The sequence below is a fragment of the Phocoena phocoena genome, chromosome 10 (assembly GCF_963924675.1).
Source record: "Phocoena phocoena chromosome 10, mPhoPho1.1, whole genome shotgun sequence".
NCBI classification, from domain to species: domain Eukaryota; kingdom Metazoa; phylum Chordata; class Mammalia; order Artiodactyla; family Phocoenidae; genus Phocoena; species Phocoena phocoena.
Window position 1 is genome coordinate 4,362,531 of NC_089228.1, and position 19,024 is coordinate 4,381,554.

Below are 19,024 nucleotides of genomic sequence, written 5' to 3' on the forward strand. Positions count from 1 at the left end.
GATCTTTTAGTCCTTTGTCAAAACATGGGTAGATTGTTTTCTCTTTGTATTTATTGAACCAAGCTACCTAAACAGTGTTATCCTATTTAGAATGTTTTTAACCTTCTTTAAACTATTCTCTAAACCTTATCTGGTTTTAAATGAAAATACAAATGTGGATTGTGAATTAATGTTCTGTAGCTTTAAATTCAGCCAGTTTGGTGCTTTTGTCTCTTATAAAAGATGCTCACAGCTCGAGAAGAGAGGCAGCTACTGTCTGTGATCTCCATTCTCAAACTATTCAACTATTCATTTGCATTAGCAGCTCTAGCAAACTGCACCCACATCCAGGCGCGCGCATACACATACACACACACACACACACACACACATACATACACGGATGCTTGTTTGGCAGAAGCTTTCTGTTTATTCAGCAGAGTCCTCCCTGGCTCCCAGATGTAGAAAGCTCTAAGAGTTGATGCAGGAGACAGAACCGGAACTGTATGAAGGCTGAGGAAGGCACTGCGGAGGATTGGCTATGCAGGGATGTTGATGTGGTGTGGCTGTACCTGCCTGTTCTGTGAAAGGCACTTCTCTGAAGCTGTGAAGGTGAGAAGCCCAGGGATCAACTAGAAGCTTCATTTCGGCCGGCTGTTGGCGGGGGAATGCATTCCCAGTGGTAGCTGTCCTCATTTACAGCGTTATTCTCGGAAACCAAGTATGTGCAGCCTTGACAGACTATGCCACAGCTCCTCTGCAGTTTGGAAGCTGGGACAAATGGAAAGAGCTTAGAGCCAAAAGAGGTTGTGATTGTTTGCACGATCCAAGCTTGCTCTGGCAGTGCACAAATGAAGGATGAGCTTTGTGGCAAGCAAAATCAGCAGACTGCCTGACAGGGGGTTTTGGTAAGATAAATGTGTTGCTTGTGTTTTGGGTCTCCACCACCTTGCCCCCCATCTTTTCTTGTTTTGTTGGTTTTACTTTTCTGTATCAGATATATAGAATTGACTGTTAGCAATAACTAAAACATTTTAGAGATTCACATTTGGTGGTAAGGGATAGCCAAGGGAGCTAGAAAGGAAACCATTATCTCTGGTCATTCAGTTTTGTGACCTTCAGAAATAATCATCAAGTTTTCTCCATATCCATGAAGAGGCAGAAGCTAGGAATTTCCAGAGCAAAGAACGCTAACAATAAGATATCCCTTCCCTTCTTTGAACAGTCATAATTACCGCCGCTCCTTTTTTTTTTTTCCCCCCAGCTTTCCCTATGGCCTGAAGTGGAGAAGAAAAAATAAAGTCTTCTTGCTCTTATTAAATTGTTGCCGCTGGAACAGTAATAGGCTGAGAATATAAGTATGGAGGTGGAGGAAGGCAGGTTGAGGAGTCTGCTATTTTCATAGCTGTGCATTGGTGGGTGTTTATCTTAGATTCATTAGCATTGATGTTCATTATCAAGTGGTTGTTAGTGCTTTATCTCTTTGCCTGTACTGTGATTTAATCCCTTTTATGTTTTATTTTGTAAAATTTTTCTTTGCCAGGCCCAGTTGTATCATTATGAGGCCTTTTTCTGTTATTATTAATACATATTAACGTTTATTAGAGAAAAGATGGTTGTAGAAAGTAGCCCTGAAATACTTATGGACCCCAAGAAAGGTAAAGATATTTTCTCTTTAAAATCTAGGGTTTGCTTTCAGCAGATTCTGGAGTCTTGATTTGGGGATCTTTAATAAGCATTTTATTGCAAGTTAAAGAAATAGTCACATTAGTTCTGTGAAATCCTACCTTACTCTAATCTGCCTTAAGTTGGATCCCGTTTCTTGTGTTTTTCTAAGCATGAAGGTTTACTTTTCCTCATCCTTTCTTAGGCAAGTGTTGCTGGATGGTATGGTGACTGTTTTATTAGCCTACCTCAGACCTTGTCCTTGAGCCCCCCCACTTCTCACCAGTGGAGAGAGCCAAGTTTTCTAGCTGCTTAGAGGGGCACAGAAGAAAACCATTGACACCTGGCTTTTTGCTGACTCACTGGTTATATAAGCCTTGTAAATACAGCTATCCATATACTCCATTAGGTTACTGGGCAGGTGGTCCCCTCCTTGTTTACTGGCCTTTTCCTTTCTCATCATCCTTCTGCTTCTTCCTTAAGTTTTTGGTAACACAGTCTCAACCTTTCACCAAGTGAGTTCTAAGAAACAGTGAATAGACAAATCGTTTTTCTTCTATTGAATTGTTGGGTTAACTGTGTCTTTTCATCTTGATTATGTTAAAATTCCAAATTCTATATTTTCTTGGCAGATGAAACCTACAGTATTAATACATCTTTTCATTTGTGGACCAGTTAAAGTAAAAACTTCCTTTTCTATCTTTGAGAACTCAGTTTAAATGCCCCTGTTCAAAGAATTATTCTATGACCTCCCAATCTAAAGTAGGTTTCTCAGCCTTAAATTATTCCTTTTCTCACAGCACTGTGTTCTTTTTCTTTGCAGCACTTTTCACAATTTATGTTATTTGATTACTTGTTTTTCTGTTTCCGTCACTTTTCCCCACTCAGCCCTAAGTGCCATGAAGGCAGAGAGTTTATTTTTTTGTCAATATATGCCAAAGCGCCTAGCAAAAAGCCTGGCTGAGAGTTGAAGAAATGACAATAGGCAGTATTACATGTGTAAAGACCCTATGCTGATGTCGACTGAAAAAAAAAATGCACAACGTCAGAGTTGTGAAGTAAGTTTTATTTGGGGCAAAATGAGGACTATAGCCTGGAAGACAGCCTCTCAGATAGCTGTGAGGAACTACTCCAAAGAGGTAGGTGGGGAGTTCAGTATATATGTGATTTTGGTGAAGGGGGATTCATGCAGTCAAGCACACATGTTGACAGAAAGTTGCCACTAGTCACAAGGAGCAGATGCCTCCATTAGTGATTTAAGTGCTTTTCTAAATATGAGAAGATGCAAGAAATTGGGATCATAAAATCTGAAAAATATCTAACGATCTGAAGCCCTGTTCTGCCAGTTTTTCCCGGAGCACAGAGTGCCTCATTCCTGATCTCTGCCCTGGCTCCTTTCAGGATGTGTTGAAGGTCAGCGATTATGGTGGCTAGTGACTTCATCCTTGTAGAGGCAGATGGTGAGCAACAATTCTTCATCCACAGTGAGAAGAAACAGGATGCGCAGCAGGGTCTAAAAAAGGCCAGTGTGACTAGAGTGAGAGGAGCATGCTATAAGATGAAGCTAGAGAGAGGTCCAGAGCCCAATCAATCACATAGGACGTTATAGACCAAGTTCACATTCTTGTTCTTAATATTATAAGAGCGTGGAAAGCTACTAAAATAATTTAAGCATTGGGTGATTTAGGATTTCCTTATTTTTCTTCTTCTTTTAATTCTTTAGTTTAATTGAGGGCCTAAATGAATGCAGCTAGATCAGTCAGGGCGAGTGATTCAGGAGAGAGAGGACAAGATTTTTTTTTTAATAGTTCTTCTGTCCCTCAATTTAATCTTTTTTTTAAAATAAATTTATGTATTTATTTATTTCTGGCTGCATTGGGTCTTTGCTGCTGCTCACGGGCTTTCTCTAGTTGCAGCCAGCAGGGGCTACTTGTCGTTGCCGTGTGTGGGCTTCTCTTGTTGCAGAGCACGGGCTCTAGGCGCACGGGCTTCAGTAGCAGCGTGTAGGCTCAGTAGTTGTGGCTCATGGGCTCTAGAGCGCGGGCTTAGCCGTTGTGGCTTGCAGGCTTTAGAGCACAGATTCAGTAGTTGTGGCACACAGGCTTAGTTGCTCCGCGGCATATGGGATCTTCCTTGACCAGGGCTAGAACACGTGTCCCCTGCATTGGCAGGCAGACTCTTAACCACTGCAACGCCAGGGAAGTCCTGAGAGGACAAGATTTTGTCCTAAGAGTTTGACAGTACAAATAAGTAGAGATAGGTGGGAAGTATTATAATTTGACTGAAATTTGGAAAGTAAAATAGATAGGACTTGATATTGGATTGGATATAGGTAGAAGGCAGATGATGTCAAGAATGATTCCTGGGCTTTGGCATGGTTTGGTTTGGCTTGTGTAACCTGATGGTTAGTAATGCTTTCCCTGAGATATAGAATACTGTAAGAGAACCAGGTTTAGAGAAGGATCACAGTGTTTGGTTTTGGTCATGTAGATTTTGATATAGTCAAGTAGCCCTTTGGATCTGTACATCTAGATTCCAAAGGAGATTGTACTACTTTTACCATTGGGAAACCTTTAGTGATATCCTCGGAATAAAGTCCAAAAGTTTAGACCTACCTTGGGAGCTTATCTCCCACCATAGCCCTATCCTGTGCCATACTTTTACAGTCTCATGAACCATTCAGTCTTGAAGAGACTATTACATTTCCTTCTTCTGGGCCTTTGCTCATACTGGCGGTCAACCTGAAATGCCTTTCCTTACCCCTTCTCATTTTTATCAAAAACTTCTTCCTTCAAGGCTCATTTCATTTTTCACCTCCTCCAAGAAGCCTTCCCTGTTCCCTCTCCGTTCCTGTATTCAAGAAGTACTTTACCTTCATATCTACCATATCATTTACTTAATCAGACCTGTTTCATTTCTCTGTCTCACCAACTAGGTTATGTGTTTCTTGAGAGCAGGGATTCCACCTTTATTCAGTACGTTAGATAAGAAGAACAAAGGATAATTGCAAAATTAATTAAATAGTAGAAGCCTTGATCTTTTCTACACCGTGCTTCCTTAGTCTCATAGCACCATGAAGTCCATCTATCTACTGATTTCCTCTAGGCTGTCCTACATTTGTACCTTATAGATACCTACATACAACTTTACTACCTACATAGTAGAAAAGTTCTTCCTTTCATACGCAAAATCCCTAAGCTACTCATTTTCATCACATACTTTTTTACTTTTACTTTATTTGTAATTTATCAGAAAAACTGAAATCTTGCTGTTACTTATCACACGTGAAAGAATTGACCAAGACAGGAAGGACCAGAATTCATAGCTGATCTTGTTCTCTTTGTCTCCTCTTTTCCCATTCTCTGGAATAATTCTAGAACCCATGCAGTACTTTTTTCAGTGAGGTCACTTATTGGCGTTTAAGACTGGGTAAGACTGTGCGTTGCAGGAGGCGTGACCCACATATTTCCTAGGGCTCTCTGATAGGATAGCACTGTCCACAGTTGAGCAAGCCTCCCCCCAGGGAACAGAGTGTAGAAATGCAGAAACAAGTTATGAAGGTTGGCTCCTTCCCATTTAAGTAATTCTTTCACAGAGGCTTAAGCATTCAATTTGTCTCTTCAGACATCTTTAAATAGTTGAATTTCCTTCCTATTATCTCAGTTAATATTTGTATGTATTGATTTTCATTCTTTGGAAGCCTGAATTTCAGTGATTTCTTACCCCTTTTAGGAGTTATAGATACCTCCATTTAAAAACCTGAGAGACAATTGGACTACCCTCTGAAATTTATACCAGTCACATATTTATGCTTTTTTTTATAGATGTGTTTAATTTAGACCTTTCTTTTAGTCGTAGTTGTCCCATTATAACTTGGAAATATGAACTAGATTGTATCCCTTATGTTCTATTTGAGAACGTTGGTTTATATATCATCCATTGTCGTTACAGATCTTGAATGAGAAAAATCTAAGCAGCTCTAAACCTTATATCACAAAGGAATGACTGTAGTTCTACCATGATTTGATTACTTGCAACTAAATAAAAATTATTTTAAGATAAATTTATTTAAACAGAGGGACAGATCATTATTGCACTCTTGATAAACTCTTCTCAGATCAATTCTGTTTATTAAAGAATATATAAAATCTTTGACAAGTGATACTCTAGGCACTTACCTTTCTTAGAATTTGTACTTAATTTTGAGAACATAGCTGCTTTTTTGTACAGTAGAATAAAGCAGATACACATATAAAGTTTGAATACCTGCTGTGTAGACTATCTAATATCTTGAGAGTCATCAGTTTTTAAAGATCATGGAAATGTTAAATTACTTTTTGCCTGTACTTCCCTTTATGTTAGCTGCTTTGGGACAGTGCCATACTACTACTATCTGGATAGCTCCAGTAGTACCTCACTTCATGCTCCATATATATAATATATATATTTAATAGACTTTAGGAAGGGGGTTGTAATCCTAAATATGGGATTCCCATCTGGAGTCTGACTTTGTAGAAATCATCAATGCCTCCTTTTTATGTTGATCCAACTGGTGGTAATCGTGGCTGTTACAAAAAGCATTATAGGGAAGTAGTTAAGGACAAGGACTCTGAAGCCAAATCCTATGGGATTTAAGTCCTGGCCCTGCTGCTTACCGTTGTGTGACCTTGTTACTTTACTTCTCCTAATTCAGTTTCCTCAGCTGTAAAATTGGGGATTATAATAGCATATATTTCCTAAGGTTGTTTTGAGGGTTAACTAGGTAAATATAAGCAAAGCACTTACAGCAACACCAGGTACATAGTAAACATTCAATTACTAGTACATTTAAGACTATCACCATCATCATCAGATTTACATATAAGGCGGATTGAACCTTGAGCTTTCATAGCCTCAGAAGATACCTATCTAAGGAATAAACCTAGTGAGATAATCCTAGAAATGTTCAAATAGTTCACATAGGAAAGTAATAATGTTGGGCATTTAATTCATAAGCCTTTCGAATTGAAAAATGTCTGATGTCTGAACCAAATATTTTTTTTTTAATTTTTATTAAAGTATAATTGACTCACAGTGTTGTGTTAATGTCTGCAGTACAGCAAAGTGATTTAGTTACACATATATATATATACATTTTTTTTATTATTCTTTTCCATTACGGTTTATCATAGGATGTTGAATATAGTTCCGTGTGCTACACAGTAGGACCTTGTTGTTTATCCATTCTATATATAATAACTTACATCTGCTAATCCCAACCTCCCACTCCATCGCCCCCCAACTCCCTGCCCCTTGGCAACCACAAGTCTATTCTCTACATTCATGAGTCTGTTTCTGTTTCATAGCTAGGTTCAATTGTGTCATATTTTAGATTCCACATATAAGTGATATCATACACTATTTATCTTTCTGTTTCTGACTTAATTCACTTAGTATGATAATCTCTAGGTCCATCCATGTTGGTGCAAACGGCATTATTTCATTCTTTTTGTGGCTGAGTAGTATTCCATTGTATATATGTACCACATCTTCCTATCCATTCATCTGTTGATGGATGTTTAGGTTGTTTCCATGTCTTGGCTATTGTAAATAGTGCTGCAATGAATGTTGGGGTGCATGTGTCTTTTTGAATTATAGTTTTGTCTGGATATATGCCCAGGAGTGGGATTGCTGGATCATATGGCAACTCTATTTTTAGTTTTTTGAGGAACCTCCACATGGTTTTCCATAGTGAGCCAAATATTCTTAATGTATGACGGTAAGATATTTCAAGGAGCATTAGAAGTCAGTCTTTGATTTAATAGGATCCTATTATAATGCAGATAAAGTTATAAATAACCTTGTTAAGACCTCTTGGTATTACAATAAACAAAAACAGTTTAGGTTGTAATGAAAGAGAATTGTAAATAGCCAGTACCCAAAATAGTTTCAGAATAGATAAGTGAATAGGAAATAATTTCATTCATTCGGGAAACATTTAAGCAGCTACTAAGTGCTATGCCCAGTTTTAGGTGTTAGAGAAACAGAAGTGGACAAAACACAAAAATCACTACCTTCGTGGACTTTACATTCTAGTTTTTGTTGATATATATCAAAATATATGTCATGAGGTAAAAAGTTCTATGGAGAGAAAAGAAGTCTAGAAGCTAGAATAGGGAGTTCATAATGGAAGCAGAGGCTGTAATTTTAAATACAGTGTCAGGGAAGACCTCGATACTAAGGTGACATTGGAGCAGAGACTTAAAAGAGGAAGATAGAGTAAGCCATGCAGGTGTTTGGGGAGGGGCGTTCCAGGCAGAAGGAACACGAAGTGAAAAAGCACTGAAATGGTGCATGCCTGGCACATTCTAGGAGTAGCAAGGAAGCCATTGTAGCTGGTGGCAGTGGAGTGAAGGGATGAGTAAGTAGTAGGAGGTGGAGTCAGAGAGATTATGGATGTGGGGCAGGTGCCAGATCATAGTCATTTAGGCCATTGTAAGGGCTTTGGCTTTTACTCTGACTGAGTTATGGAGCCACTGGAAAGTTTTAGATGTAAAAGACTGTTGTGATTTAACTTACATTTTTAAAGGACCACTCTGGCTGCTTTTGATATAATTGATTATAAAAATATTATTGCAATAATAGTGTAGAAGACCATTGCAGTAGTCCAGGCAAGAGCTGATAGTGCTTTACACCAGGGTGGCAGCAGTTGAGATATAGTGAGAAGTAGTCAGATTCTGCATCTCTTTAGCAAGTAGAGCCCAAAACATTTTGCTGGGGCAGTGTAGTGTGCATAGGGGGTAACAACGCAGACTCTGTAGCCAGACTATCTGGGTACGAACATTGGCTTTGCTACTTCTTTACTTTGTGATCTTGGACAACTTAAATTCTCTATGCTTTGGTTTTCTTAGCTATAAAATAGAGATAATAATAATACTCATCTTGTAGTGTCATTGTGAGAACTGAACAATTTACTAAACTGAAAAAGAACTTAGAACAGTGCCTGGCACACAGTAAGTACTATACTATATGTATTAGCATCTGTCTTTATTAATATTAACTGGGTAAGGTATGAGAAAGAAAGAGGAGTCGAAGATGACACTAAGGCTTTGGATCTGATCCCGTGGATCAGTGAAGTAGCCATTATCTGAGATGGGAAAGACTGCAGGGGAAGCAGGTTTGTGGGATGTCAGGAACTCAGTTTTTTTTTTTTTTTGCAGAACGCGGGCCTCTCACTGTTGTGGCCTCTCCCGTTGCGGAGCACAGGCTTAGCAGACATGGCCCACGGGCCCAGCCGCTCCGCGGCACGTGGGATCCTCCCGGACCGGGGCACGAACCCTTGTCCCCTGCATCGGCAGGCGGACTCTCAACCACTGCGCCACCAGGGAAGCCCCACAGTTTTGTACATAGTAAATTTGAAATGATTGTTAGACATCCAAGTAGAGATATTGAGTAGGTAGTTGGATATATGAGTCTAGAGTTAAGGGAAGTATGGGCTGTGGTATGCATTTGGAAGCCGTTAGCAAATAAATGATATTTAAGACCATTTTAATAGAAAGAAGAGTAATTAAGCCATAAAATGGAATTGGGGATATACAGTTTGGACAGCCCCTGCTTAGAGCCTTTACTCTTCACAAGCTAACAAGCCTAACAGTAGCCAGTTCAGAGACAGCCAGATTATCACAAACCCATGGAGCTTTCCAAATTCTTTCATTGCTTTTTAGAATTTGTTTTATCAGAATTGCTTGAAATAAATAGGATTAAGCTGAGGCTTAGAAATCTTTTGTCTTAATTAGACTGTGTCATAAAAGTATTTGCAGGGAATTAACTTGTAAAGGGGAACTCACTGGTGGCAGTTTTACAAATTGGCTTATCCACACATGGGTTTTATATGAGTTTTTTTGTTTTGTTTTGTTTTGTTTTGCGGTATGCGGGCCTCTCACTGTTGTGGCCTCTCCCGTTGTGGAGCACAGGCTCCGGACGCGCAGGCTCAGCAGCCATGGCTCACTGGATGACCTGTTTGGTTCCTTTCTAGCTCAAAGAATCTGTGCTTATAAAAAAACTCCTAACCATAACAAAGCGGAATATAATTTTATACTTACACCATCGGTGCTGTGATTTTGTAGGCTCCTTATGGACTGACTTTCATTCTTTCTTTCTTTCTCTCTTTCTTTTTTCTTTCTCTCTTTCTTTCTTTCTCTTCCCTCCCTCCCTCCCTTCCTTCCTTCCTTCCTTTCTTCCTTCCTTTTCCTCCCTCCCTCCCAGGCTCACATGAACCTATTAAGTCCAAACATCAGGCCTGAAGTACATCTGGCAGTGCAAATCCTCAATGATCTAGTTCACGTAAGCCAGGAAATCAGTCCTCCTGTGACAAAGCAATTCTGAGCAACAGGCCTAGATTCCATAATGGATATTTTGCAGTGGGGTTGGAACAGGTTGGCCATTTAGGATGTTAATAATCTAAACTCATATTCAACTCAGTCAGCAATTTTTCCTCAGCAGCCTTGGAGGGATGAATATCATCTGTTGGAAGCTATTTTTCTTACAAAAATTCTGACCTTTTTTCCATTCAGAGTAACAGGCTGAGTCACTGCATGGCATATGAGATCTAAAAGAATCATTTTAAGGAGATGCTGGCGAGCATTTATATTGAACATTTACTTGATATCTTCTTTGTCCAAGGCATTGTGGTACCTTCTTGGGGCATAAAGATGAATGTGATGTGACCCCTGCCCTCAGGAACTGTCAGTGGAGGCAACACACTCAAGCAGTCATTTCAGCATAATGTGATAGGGACAAGTGGTACAGAAACATAGATAAAAGAATATAAAGGAGGAGCCATTAATCCAGCTGGGAGAGGGAGGTTGTCAGGAAAGATTTCCTGAAGGAGGTTATGCCTGAACTGGGTTTCCTTCAGCCAGAAAAGGAAAGGAGAATATACCCTGGACTGGCCGAGGGAGCCTTGTGGGCAGAAGCCTGGAAGTGTGAAACAGTGTGCCATGTCAGAAGAACCAAATTATAGTTTTGACCCTTAGCATATATAGATTTAAAGTTTCCATTATTTCCAAGTGATCCATGATATAGTTTTTTGGTCAAAATTTTGCACATGGTAGGATCTTCAGCTACAAAGCTAGAGAGTAAACCCCACCAGAATTCACATTTCAGTGCACGTCACCCATGAAGTGATTTTAAAACTTTGTTTTTGATGAAGATGGACCTGAAAAGTGCTGGTGGTAGAAAAGAGAGTGGGGCCTTAAGTGGTTCTCAATAGAAAAGGGAAGTTTGAGACAAACTAGACTGTAGTGCCAAATTCACAAGTGACCAGGATTCTTGTCATGAGTATTACTTGTGTATCAATGATTTTTCAAACTTTTTTGAGTGTGATTTTGTGTGTGTGTATTTTTAGTTGCTGTAACATTGGTCTGTAACTTGACATAAGTTTCATGTGTACAACATTGTATTTCAACTTCTGTATACACTACTTCATGTGCACCACCAAAGGCTTAGTTTCCATCTGGCACCATACAGTTGACCCCCTTTACCCATTTTGCCCTCCCCCAGCCCTCCTTCCTCTCTGGTAACCGCCAATCTAATCTCCATATCTACGTGTTTTGTTTTTGTTCTGTTTGTTCATTTATTTGTTTTATTTTGTTTTTTATTCCACATATGAGTGAAATTTTCTCCATCTGACTTACTTAGCATAATACCCTCAAGGTCCATCCGTGTTGTCACAGATGTTAAGATGTCATCTTTTTATATGGCTGAGTGGTATTCCATTGTGTATATGTGTATGTATATGTATGTGTTCCATTGTGTGTATGTATATGTATGTGTATACACACACCACATATACACACACACAGGCGGATTCTTAACCACTGCGCCACCTGGGAAGTCCCACTCTGCCCATTTTTTAATCAGATTGTATTTTGTTGTTGTTATTGTAGAGTTGTATGAGTTCTTTATATATTTTAGATATTAACCCCTTATCGGTCATATCATTTACAAATGTTTTCTCCCATTCATTAGGTTGTCTTTTGTTTTGTTGATGATTTCCTTTGGTGTGCAGAAGCTTTTTAGTTTGATGCAGTGCTATTTGTTTATGTTTGCTTTTGTTTCCCTTCTCTGAGGAGACGTACTCAGAAAGATATTGCAAGACCCATGTTAGACTATAAGGCCTATGTTTTCTTCTAGGATTTTTATGATTTCAGGTCTTACTTTCAAATCTTTAAACCATTTTGAGTTAATTTTTTGTGTATGGTGTAAGATAGTGGTCTAGTTTCATTCTTTTGCATGTGGCTGTCCAGTTTTTCCAACACCATTTATTGAAGAGACTGTCCTTTCTCCAGTGTATGTTGTTTGCTCCTTTGTCATAAATTAATTGTGGGTTAATTTCTGGGCTCTCAATTCTGTCCTGTTGATCTGTATGTTTGTTTTTCTGCCAGTACCATGTTGTTTTTATTGTTAAAGCTTTGTAGTATAATTTGCAGTCAGGGAGTGTGATATGTCCAGCTTTGTTCTTTTTTCTCAGGATTGCTTTGGCTATTCAGGGTGTTTTGTGGTTCCGTACAAATTTTAGGATTTTTTGTTCTATTTCTATGAAAAATGTCATTGAGATTTTGGTAGGGATTGCATTGAATCTGTAGATTGCTTTACGTGGTATGGACATTTTAACAATGTTAATTCTTTCAGTTCATGAGCATGGAATATCTTTCCATTTCTTTGTGTTTTCTTCAATTTCTTTAAACAACGTCTTATCGTTTTCAGTGTACAGGTCTTTAACCTCCTTGGTTAAATTTATTCCTAGGTATTTTATTCTTTTTGTTGTGATTGAAAATAGGATTGTTTTCTTATTTTCTCTTTCTGCTAGTTCATTATTAGTGCATAGAAATGCAGCAGATCTTTCAATACTGATTTTGTACCCTGCAAATGTACTGTATTCGTTTATTATTTCTAGTCGTTTTTTGGAATCTTTAGGATTTTCTGTGTTTAAAATCATATCATGTGCAAGTAGTGATGGTTTTACTTTTTCCTTTCCAATTTGGATGCCTTCTATTTCTTTTTCTTATCTAATTGTCTGGCTAGGATTTCCGATGTCATGTTGAATAAGGATAGTGAGAGTAGGCATCTTTGTGTTGTTCCTGATCTTAGAGAGATAGCTTTCTATTTTTCATCATCGAGTATGATGTTAGCTGTGGGTTTGTCATATATGATCTTTATTACATTGACATATCCTCCTTTTATACCCGTTTTATTGAGAATTTTTTATCAAAAATGAGTGTTGAATCCTGTCAAATGCTTTTTCTGCATCTATTGAGATTATCACATGATTTTTTTTTTTTTTTTTTTTTTTTTTTTTTATGCGTTACGCGGGCCTCTCACTGTCGTGGCCTCTCCCGCCGCGGAGGACAGGCTCCGGACGCGCAGGCCCAGCGGCCATGGCCCACGGGCCCAGCCGCTCCGCAGCACGTGGGATCCTCCCAGACCGGGGCACGAACCCGCGTCCCCTGCATCGGCAGGCGGACTCTCAACCACTGCGCCACCAGGGAAGCCCCTATCACATGATTTTTATCCTTCATTTTGTTAGAGTGGTCTATCACATTGATTAATTTGCAGATGTTGAACCATCCTTGCGTCCCTGTCAAACTTTTTAAAAATAAGCAATAAAACATTGTTTCCTTTTCTTTTTCTAAGCAAAAATTTCCCAGGATACCCATATAAAATAAATGAAAGAAGAGGTAATCAGGGTTCCAGGAGTCCTGCTCACTTGGCTTCACTATTCCCCTTTGTGGTGATCCAGACACATCTCCACGGAACCTAGGGTTGTTTCATGTACTAAAGTTCTCTGTAAAATAAAGTGCAAAGGTGATTCCTAGAACTTATAGGAAACTCTTCGGTCTGTATAAGAATTATTTATCAAATTAAGGAAAAATTTTATGACAACCGAAAAGGCCTGTTTTTTAGACTATGACCTGAATCTTGGTTTTAGGTCCAAAGCAGAATATGGAATGCTTAGAGAAAAGACTTGCTTGCTGTGGGATAGTGGAATTTAGTCTATTTTAATTTTCTTTTACACCCACTTGAGATCTACTCTCCATTTCACAGCATGGCAAACTCAACGTCGGTCAGAATCGCACAGGAGAAATTGGCTCAAGAGTTGTGCTGACTGTGAGGAGGGAAGGGCATCTGTTTCTACAGTGAGACTGTGGAGATAGGTGAAAAAACACTGTCATGATTAAGATATACTTTCTTCACAAAGTGCTGATAGACTGTGGGGCTTCTTTTATTTTTGTTAGGGATGAGACACGGGGGTGGAAAGGCAAGCCTGAAGGAGATGATGCAAAATTCAGATCCAGAGCTGTGTAACACCTAAGGCAGGACTCTTTCTTGTGTTTTATGTTCTCAACACAATCCGCCTGGCAGAAGAAGAAAAGCTTATAAGACCAGCCAGAGCCTGTTCATGTTTATTATCGATTAGAAGGTAGATTCCTGTGTGGTTCTTAGGGCCAAGATTAAGAATCTCTAGGGATTACCATTTGTATTGGATTTGGGGAGCGGCCTCCTCCAAATCAAATATTCTATCTTATTGCCCCCACTAAGTGTACTTGAATTGAACCATACACTCCAATTTTGATTCGAAACATGGCTACTGTATCTCTGAGAAAATATTTGGCAGAACAGTGGTCTGCAGGTGCCCCAGCGGCAACTTGCACAGGCAACGGCACAATCCATTCTGTGAAATTGGCTTTGGAAAAGATACACTTTCAAAAAAACCAAGATAGTCAAGCTTGTGTTTGTTTTCAGATTAACTACAAAGACTTCCTCACTCTCTACCCCCTTCTTCTTTTATCGTAAAATTCCTTCTTCATTTTCTCAGAAAAGATACGGATTATTTAATGTGCAGAGTATGAGGTTGCCTGAGACAATACTCTATAAAGCATAGATAAGATGACTTCATCATACTAAGTAAGCAGAATGGGACTGTGGCTTTTATTGAAGATAGCAATGTCAAGTCAGGGATTTCTGAATCTTTTTTAGCTACAAATATACATATCTTGGATTTTGAGTAATGAACCAGGTAAGGAATAGAAAAAGGTAACTTCTTGAATGCTTACCTCGCTTGGCAGGCATAACACACATTTAACATCTTTTCAGATAATCTCATGAGAAAATGATAGCCCCATTGTATAGAAGAGAAAACTTAGGCTCAAAGAGAACTAGTAGATGGCCCAGAGACACACAGCTGTGAGGTGACAGAGTCAGGTTTGAACCCAGGTCCTCTTACTCTTGAAAGTGCCCTTTCCACCGTGTTGCCGTTTCCACTGTTCTCAGAGCTGGGTCCTGCCGTGTTCTAACACTTTAATCCACTTAGAGAAAGTCGACAGATCTTTAATATATTTGCAAATGAAAATTGAAAGCCGTTATAAAGCTTTATCAAAACTCTGCCGTAGATGGCTCCAGTTCTGTCCTTGATTAATCAGTGTTTTGAGGTAATAGCTGTTGAAAATTTTCTCTTGGGCTGTTTTCTGGTCAGTTAATTCAGATCAGTGAATAGATAATTTCAACAATGAATTCTCAATAGTAAGAGACAAAGTACAAACAAAGCAGTATAGTCTGCTTGTTATAGCAACAGTTAGATATTAATTGTGGCTTCTGACCATATCTCTAGCCTTGTAGCATATTGCCTAACTTATAATAAGTAGTCAAAATATGTTTAACTGACTGACTCTTGGTCCTAGCTTTTTCTATACAAATTAATTCTATCCTCAGCAATAAGTGGGCTGCTGCTTGCTATTTAGTGGGTATGATTAGATTTGAAAGCCCTTCGGGGGGTATGGTCATAGGAAACCCTGTTGTGAAGGTGATATTGCTGCTGCTGTTGTCAAATTGCCAAGTGATAAGGTAGTAGGAGGCACCTCACAGTCAGTTCACTTGTAAATTAGTGATAACAGTGTCTACTTTGTAGGGTTATTGTGAGAACTGGAAGATTAGGCAACCAGCTGCCTAGCCACAAGACCAACTGTCAAGAAAGATGACTATTGTTACTTTATGTAATGTTGAATTACATTATTCCTTTGGTTCAGGCTCTTCGTATCCCCTAGTTTATGCCTGAAATGTGAAAGATCTTGGAAGGAAGTATATTCTGGAATCTTTTAATATTTGAATTTTTCAAAAAGAACCACTTACATGGTACAAAAATAATAGCCAGTACTAACAGCTTACACTGTGCCTGGTACTGTTTTGAGAGTTTTTATGTTCATTGATTCACTCCCTCCTCACAACAGTCTTCTGAAAATGGGCATGAGTATTATCCATATTTTACAGTTGATGAAATGGATATAGACAGAGTTAGTTAAATAACTTGCCCAATGTCACATGGCTAGTAAGTAGCAAAGCCAGTTTCCAACCCAAGCAGTTTATGCCAGAATCCATGCTTCACTGCTACACTAAATGTAGCCAGACTTAATAGTCTTGTTTTTCTGATCTATGCCTTTTCCTGTATAAGAAAACCCTTTCCTATTTTCCAGTACTGCCTTCTAAAAGGTTTCAAATTTGCTTTTCACATTTGCAATTACACATTTCAAATTTGCAATAGTTGTTTGTCTGGGGTGAAGTAGGAATCTAATTTTATGTTGTTTTATGTGGATAGCCTAGTATGCTAGCAAAGACTATTGGAAAAGAGAACTTTTCACTTGGTACATTCACAACTCAAAGCTAAGTCAGGCCCTTCCAGCGCTAAGTATTCAGGCCACCAAGGACTTGGTTCATAATTCAAAAGATACCGAGAGAGTATGCACAACCCCTGTCCTATAATTCTGTAGTTCAATATATCTTTCTCTTTCCTCCTCTTTCTCTCCCCTCCCCTCCCCTCCTCTCCTCTCCTGATTTCCTGCTCTCTCTCGCCTTCCTTTTTAAGAACAGTGCCTGCCAGGATTGGGAGGAGTTACTGAGTAATCCAGTGATTCATGGTTTCAAGTGTAAACTACCCTCCTGCTGAAGCTGTGGGTTAGCTTTCTTTCTCAAGGCCGAGGACAGTGGATTCTGTCAGCTGTGCTCTTGCAGCCATATTGATGATTGTAAGTGGGAGTCACACACTGGAAGGACATAGTGGGGCTCCGAACAGCCAGGTAGGACAGAAGTCGGAGTAAAGACAGTCTGGTTTATTTCTGTAGTTACTGTGCAGGGAAATAAAGACACATCTAAACTGATGATTTGTAAATAATTATATTGAAACTTTATTCAGGTTTTTTCAATTTTAGAGATGTAATCAAACCTTGATTCTAACAACAAGGTCCTACTATATGGCACAGGGAACTATATTCAGTATTCTGTGATAGACCATAATGGAAAAAAATATAATAAAAAAAAGAATGTATTATATATGTGTAACTGAACCATTTTGCTGTACAGCAGAAATTAACACAACATTGTAAATCAACTATTTTTTGATAAATAAATAATAATTTAGAAAACAACAACAAACCTTGATTCTAGTTCCAAAGCCATCTTTTGAGCAGTATGATCAATTTCTGTCCTTCCAGAGTAACAGTTAAACTTGATTTCCATGTCTACACTTCTTTAGACAACAAGAATGCATATAAGTTGATATTCAAATAATAAGAAAGAACCTGAGAAAACTAGACCATGCATAAGCTTGTAGTCTTAGATCTAGAGACGTTTCATATTTTTTTTTTTTTTTTTTTTTGCGGTATGCGGGCCTCTCACTGCTGTGGCCTCTCCCATTGCGGAACACAGGCTCTGGACGCGCAGGCTTAGCGGCCATGGCTCATGGGCCCAGCTGCTCCGCATCATGTGGGATCTTCCCGGACCGGGGCACGAACCCGTGTCCCCTGCATCGGCAGGCGGACTCTCAACCACTGCGCCACCAGGGAAGCCCAGAGACGTTTCATATTGCTCTCCTTTTATACTGTGGTAGATTTTGAGCTATTAAACATAAGTACACAATCAGGGTCATATTACATACTATAGTTATGGGATCTGAAATTCCATTCAGAAAGAAAATCACACAATGGGAACTCTGTACAGCTTAAGAGAATGAACCGAAGGAACTGAAGAGAGTGGGTTTCCAGGAGCTTCTCTTGCAAGTCTTGGCGACTTGGTTTATCTGGAACTCTGGCTCATCCCTCTGGCCCTTTCACTGCTTATTAGCACACACCTAAAGATGAACAGGACAGATGGAGAAGTGACACAAAACAGTTACTGTGCTAGTCCCTAACTATTCTGCATATTCTTTTTATTAGTGGAACCTAATGTCATTTTTGTTATTCATTTCAGTTTTAAATTATTCTTTTGCTTTTATTTAAATGTACAGTATTTCACATTTGTTCATCTAGAAGGAAAATAATATTGTTTCTGTTCACATTAGTAGTAATACATTGAATCCAGTAACGAACTAAATCTGTTTTAGAGATCGGCATAGTCCATGCTCAGACAGTAAAACTGAGGAGATACAGCCAAGATGAAAAAAGGGAGAATGCATCTCTAGACTGACAAGTTAATTATCAGCATTTCATGAATATTTCAGATTTGTTTTATTATTGTCATTATAGAATTAATTCAACTTTTTAAAATATGAGAGTAACCTACATATAGTTCTTCCTAGCAGATTGTTTACTGGTGACAGATTAGAGATGGGAACCAAGGAAAAGAGTGTGCCCTTAGTCTCCGGGATGGTAAACTTGTACACTGTCACTCCTACTGGGAATTTTTGTTTCCCAGCAATTGTTATTTTATTATTTATTTCGGTTACTACTCAATAGAGAGTAAGTTTCTAAAGCCTCTTTCCATGGGCCCTTCCCTAATTCACCACCACAAGCCACACCCAGGGGCGCCTTCTTGAAGGACTTCTTTCTCCTGAGTTAGAGAAACATGACCTCCCCTTAGCTTTGGCTAATGGCTTTGAAGCATCATAGTGTAAGTTTTCAAATCTGAACAATTTGTCTTTTTCTTCAACTTCCTTGAATGATCACTCATGCATACCAGAGGATAGTCATTGTATGTGTTTTGGAGTCCCTTGCCTAATAAAAATCTTTTGCTAGATAGAACTCACAAAATTTGAGCTTCAAAAGGTCTGAACTTAGTCATTGACTTGTTAATTACTAACCTCTTACTGTCTGTGTCCCTGACTGTCTATGTTATCTTGCCTAAGTTTTTCACATTTACTTGTGATTTGGGATTTTAACTCTCAAGAGCATACCACGTTTGTCCTTGCCCTTTCAGCAGTACCCTCCCATTCCCTCCTTCGCCTGTCTGCAGCTACCCATTAAGTGCCCCTAATAGAACAGAGAGAATGATTGCATCAACCTTGACATGATTTGATAAAAAGACACTGTGATAACAATTGGATTTTTATATCTAGCCACTTAAATTACCTTTTCTC

At 38.9% G+C, this 19,024-nt stretch overlaps 1 protein-coding gene across 3 annotated transcripts in view; it reads left to right on the forward strand.

The window, feature by feature from the left end:
• The window catches only part of TMCC1 (transmembrane and coiled-coil domain family 1), a 157,083-nt gene that overhangs the window by 117,673 nt on the left and 20,386 nt on the right, over positions 1-19,024 (forward strand). The window contains exon 1 of one of the 3 annotated variants that reach the window (XM_065885058.1): positions 535-591. The exons of the other annotated variants lie outside the window; for them this stretch is intronic. Coding sequence (XP_065741130.1) covers positions 535-591 — 57 coding nt within the window. Of the gene's footprint in view, positions 1-534; positions 592-19,024 lie in introns of those variants that run through there. 3 annotated transcript variants of the gene reach the window in all.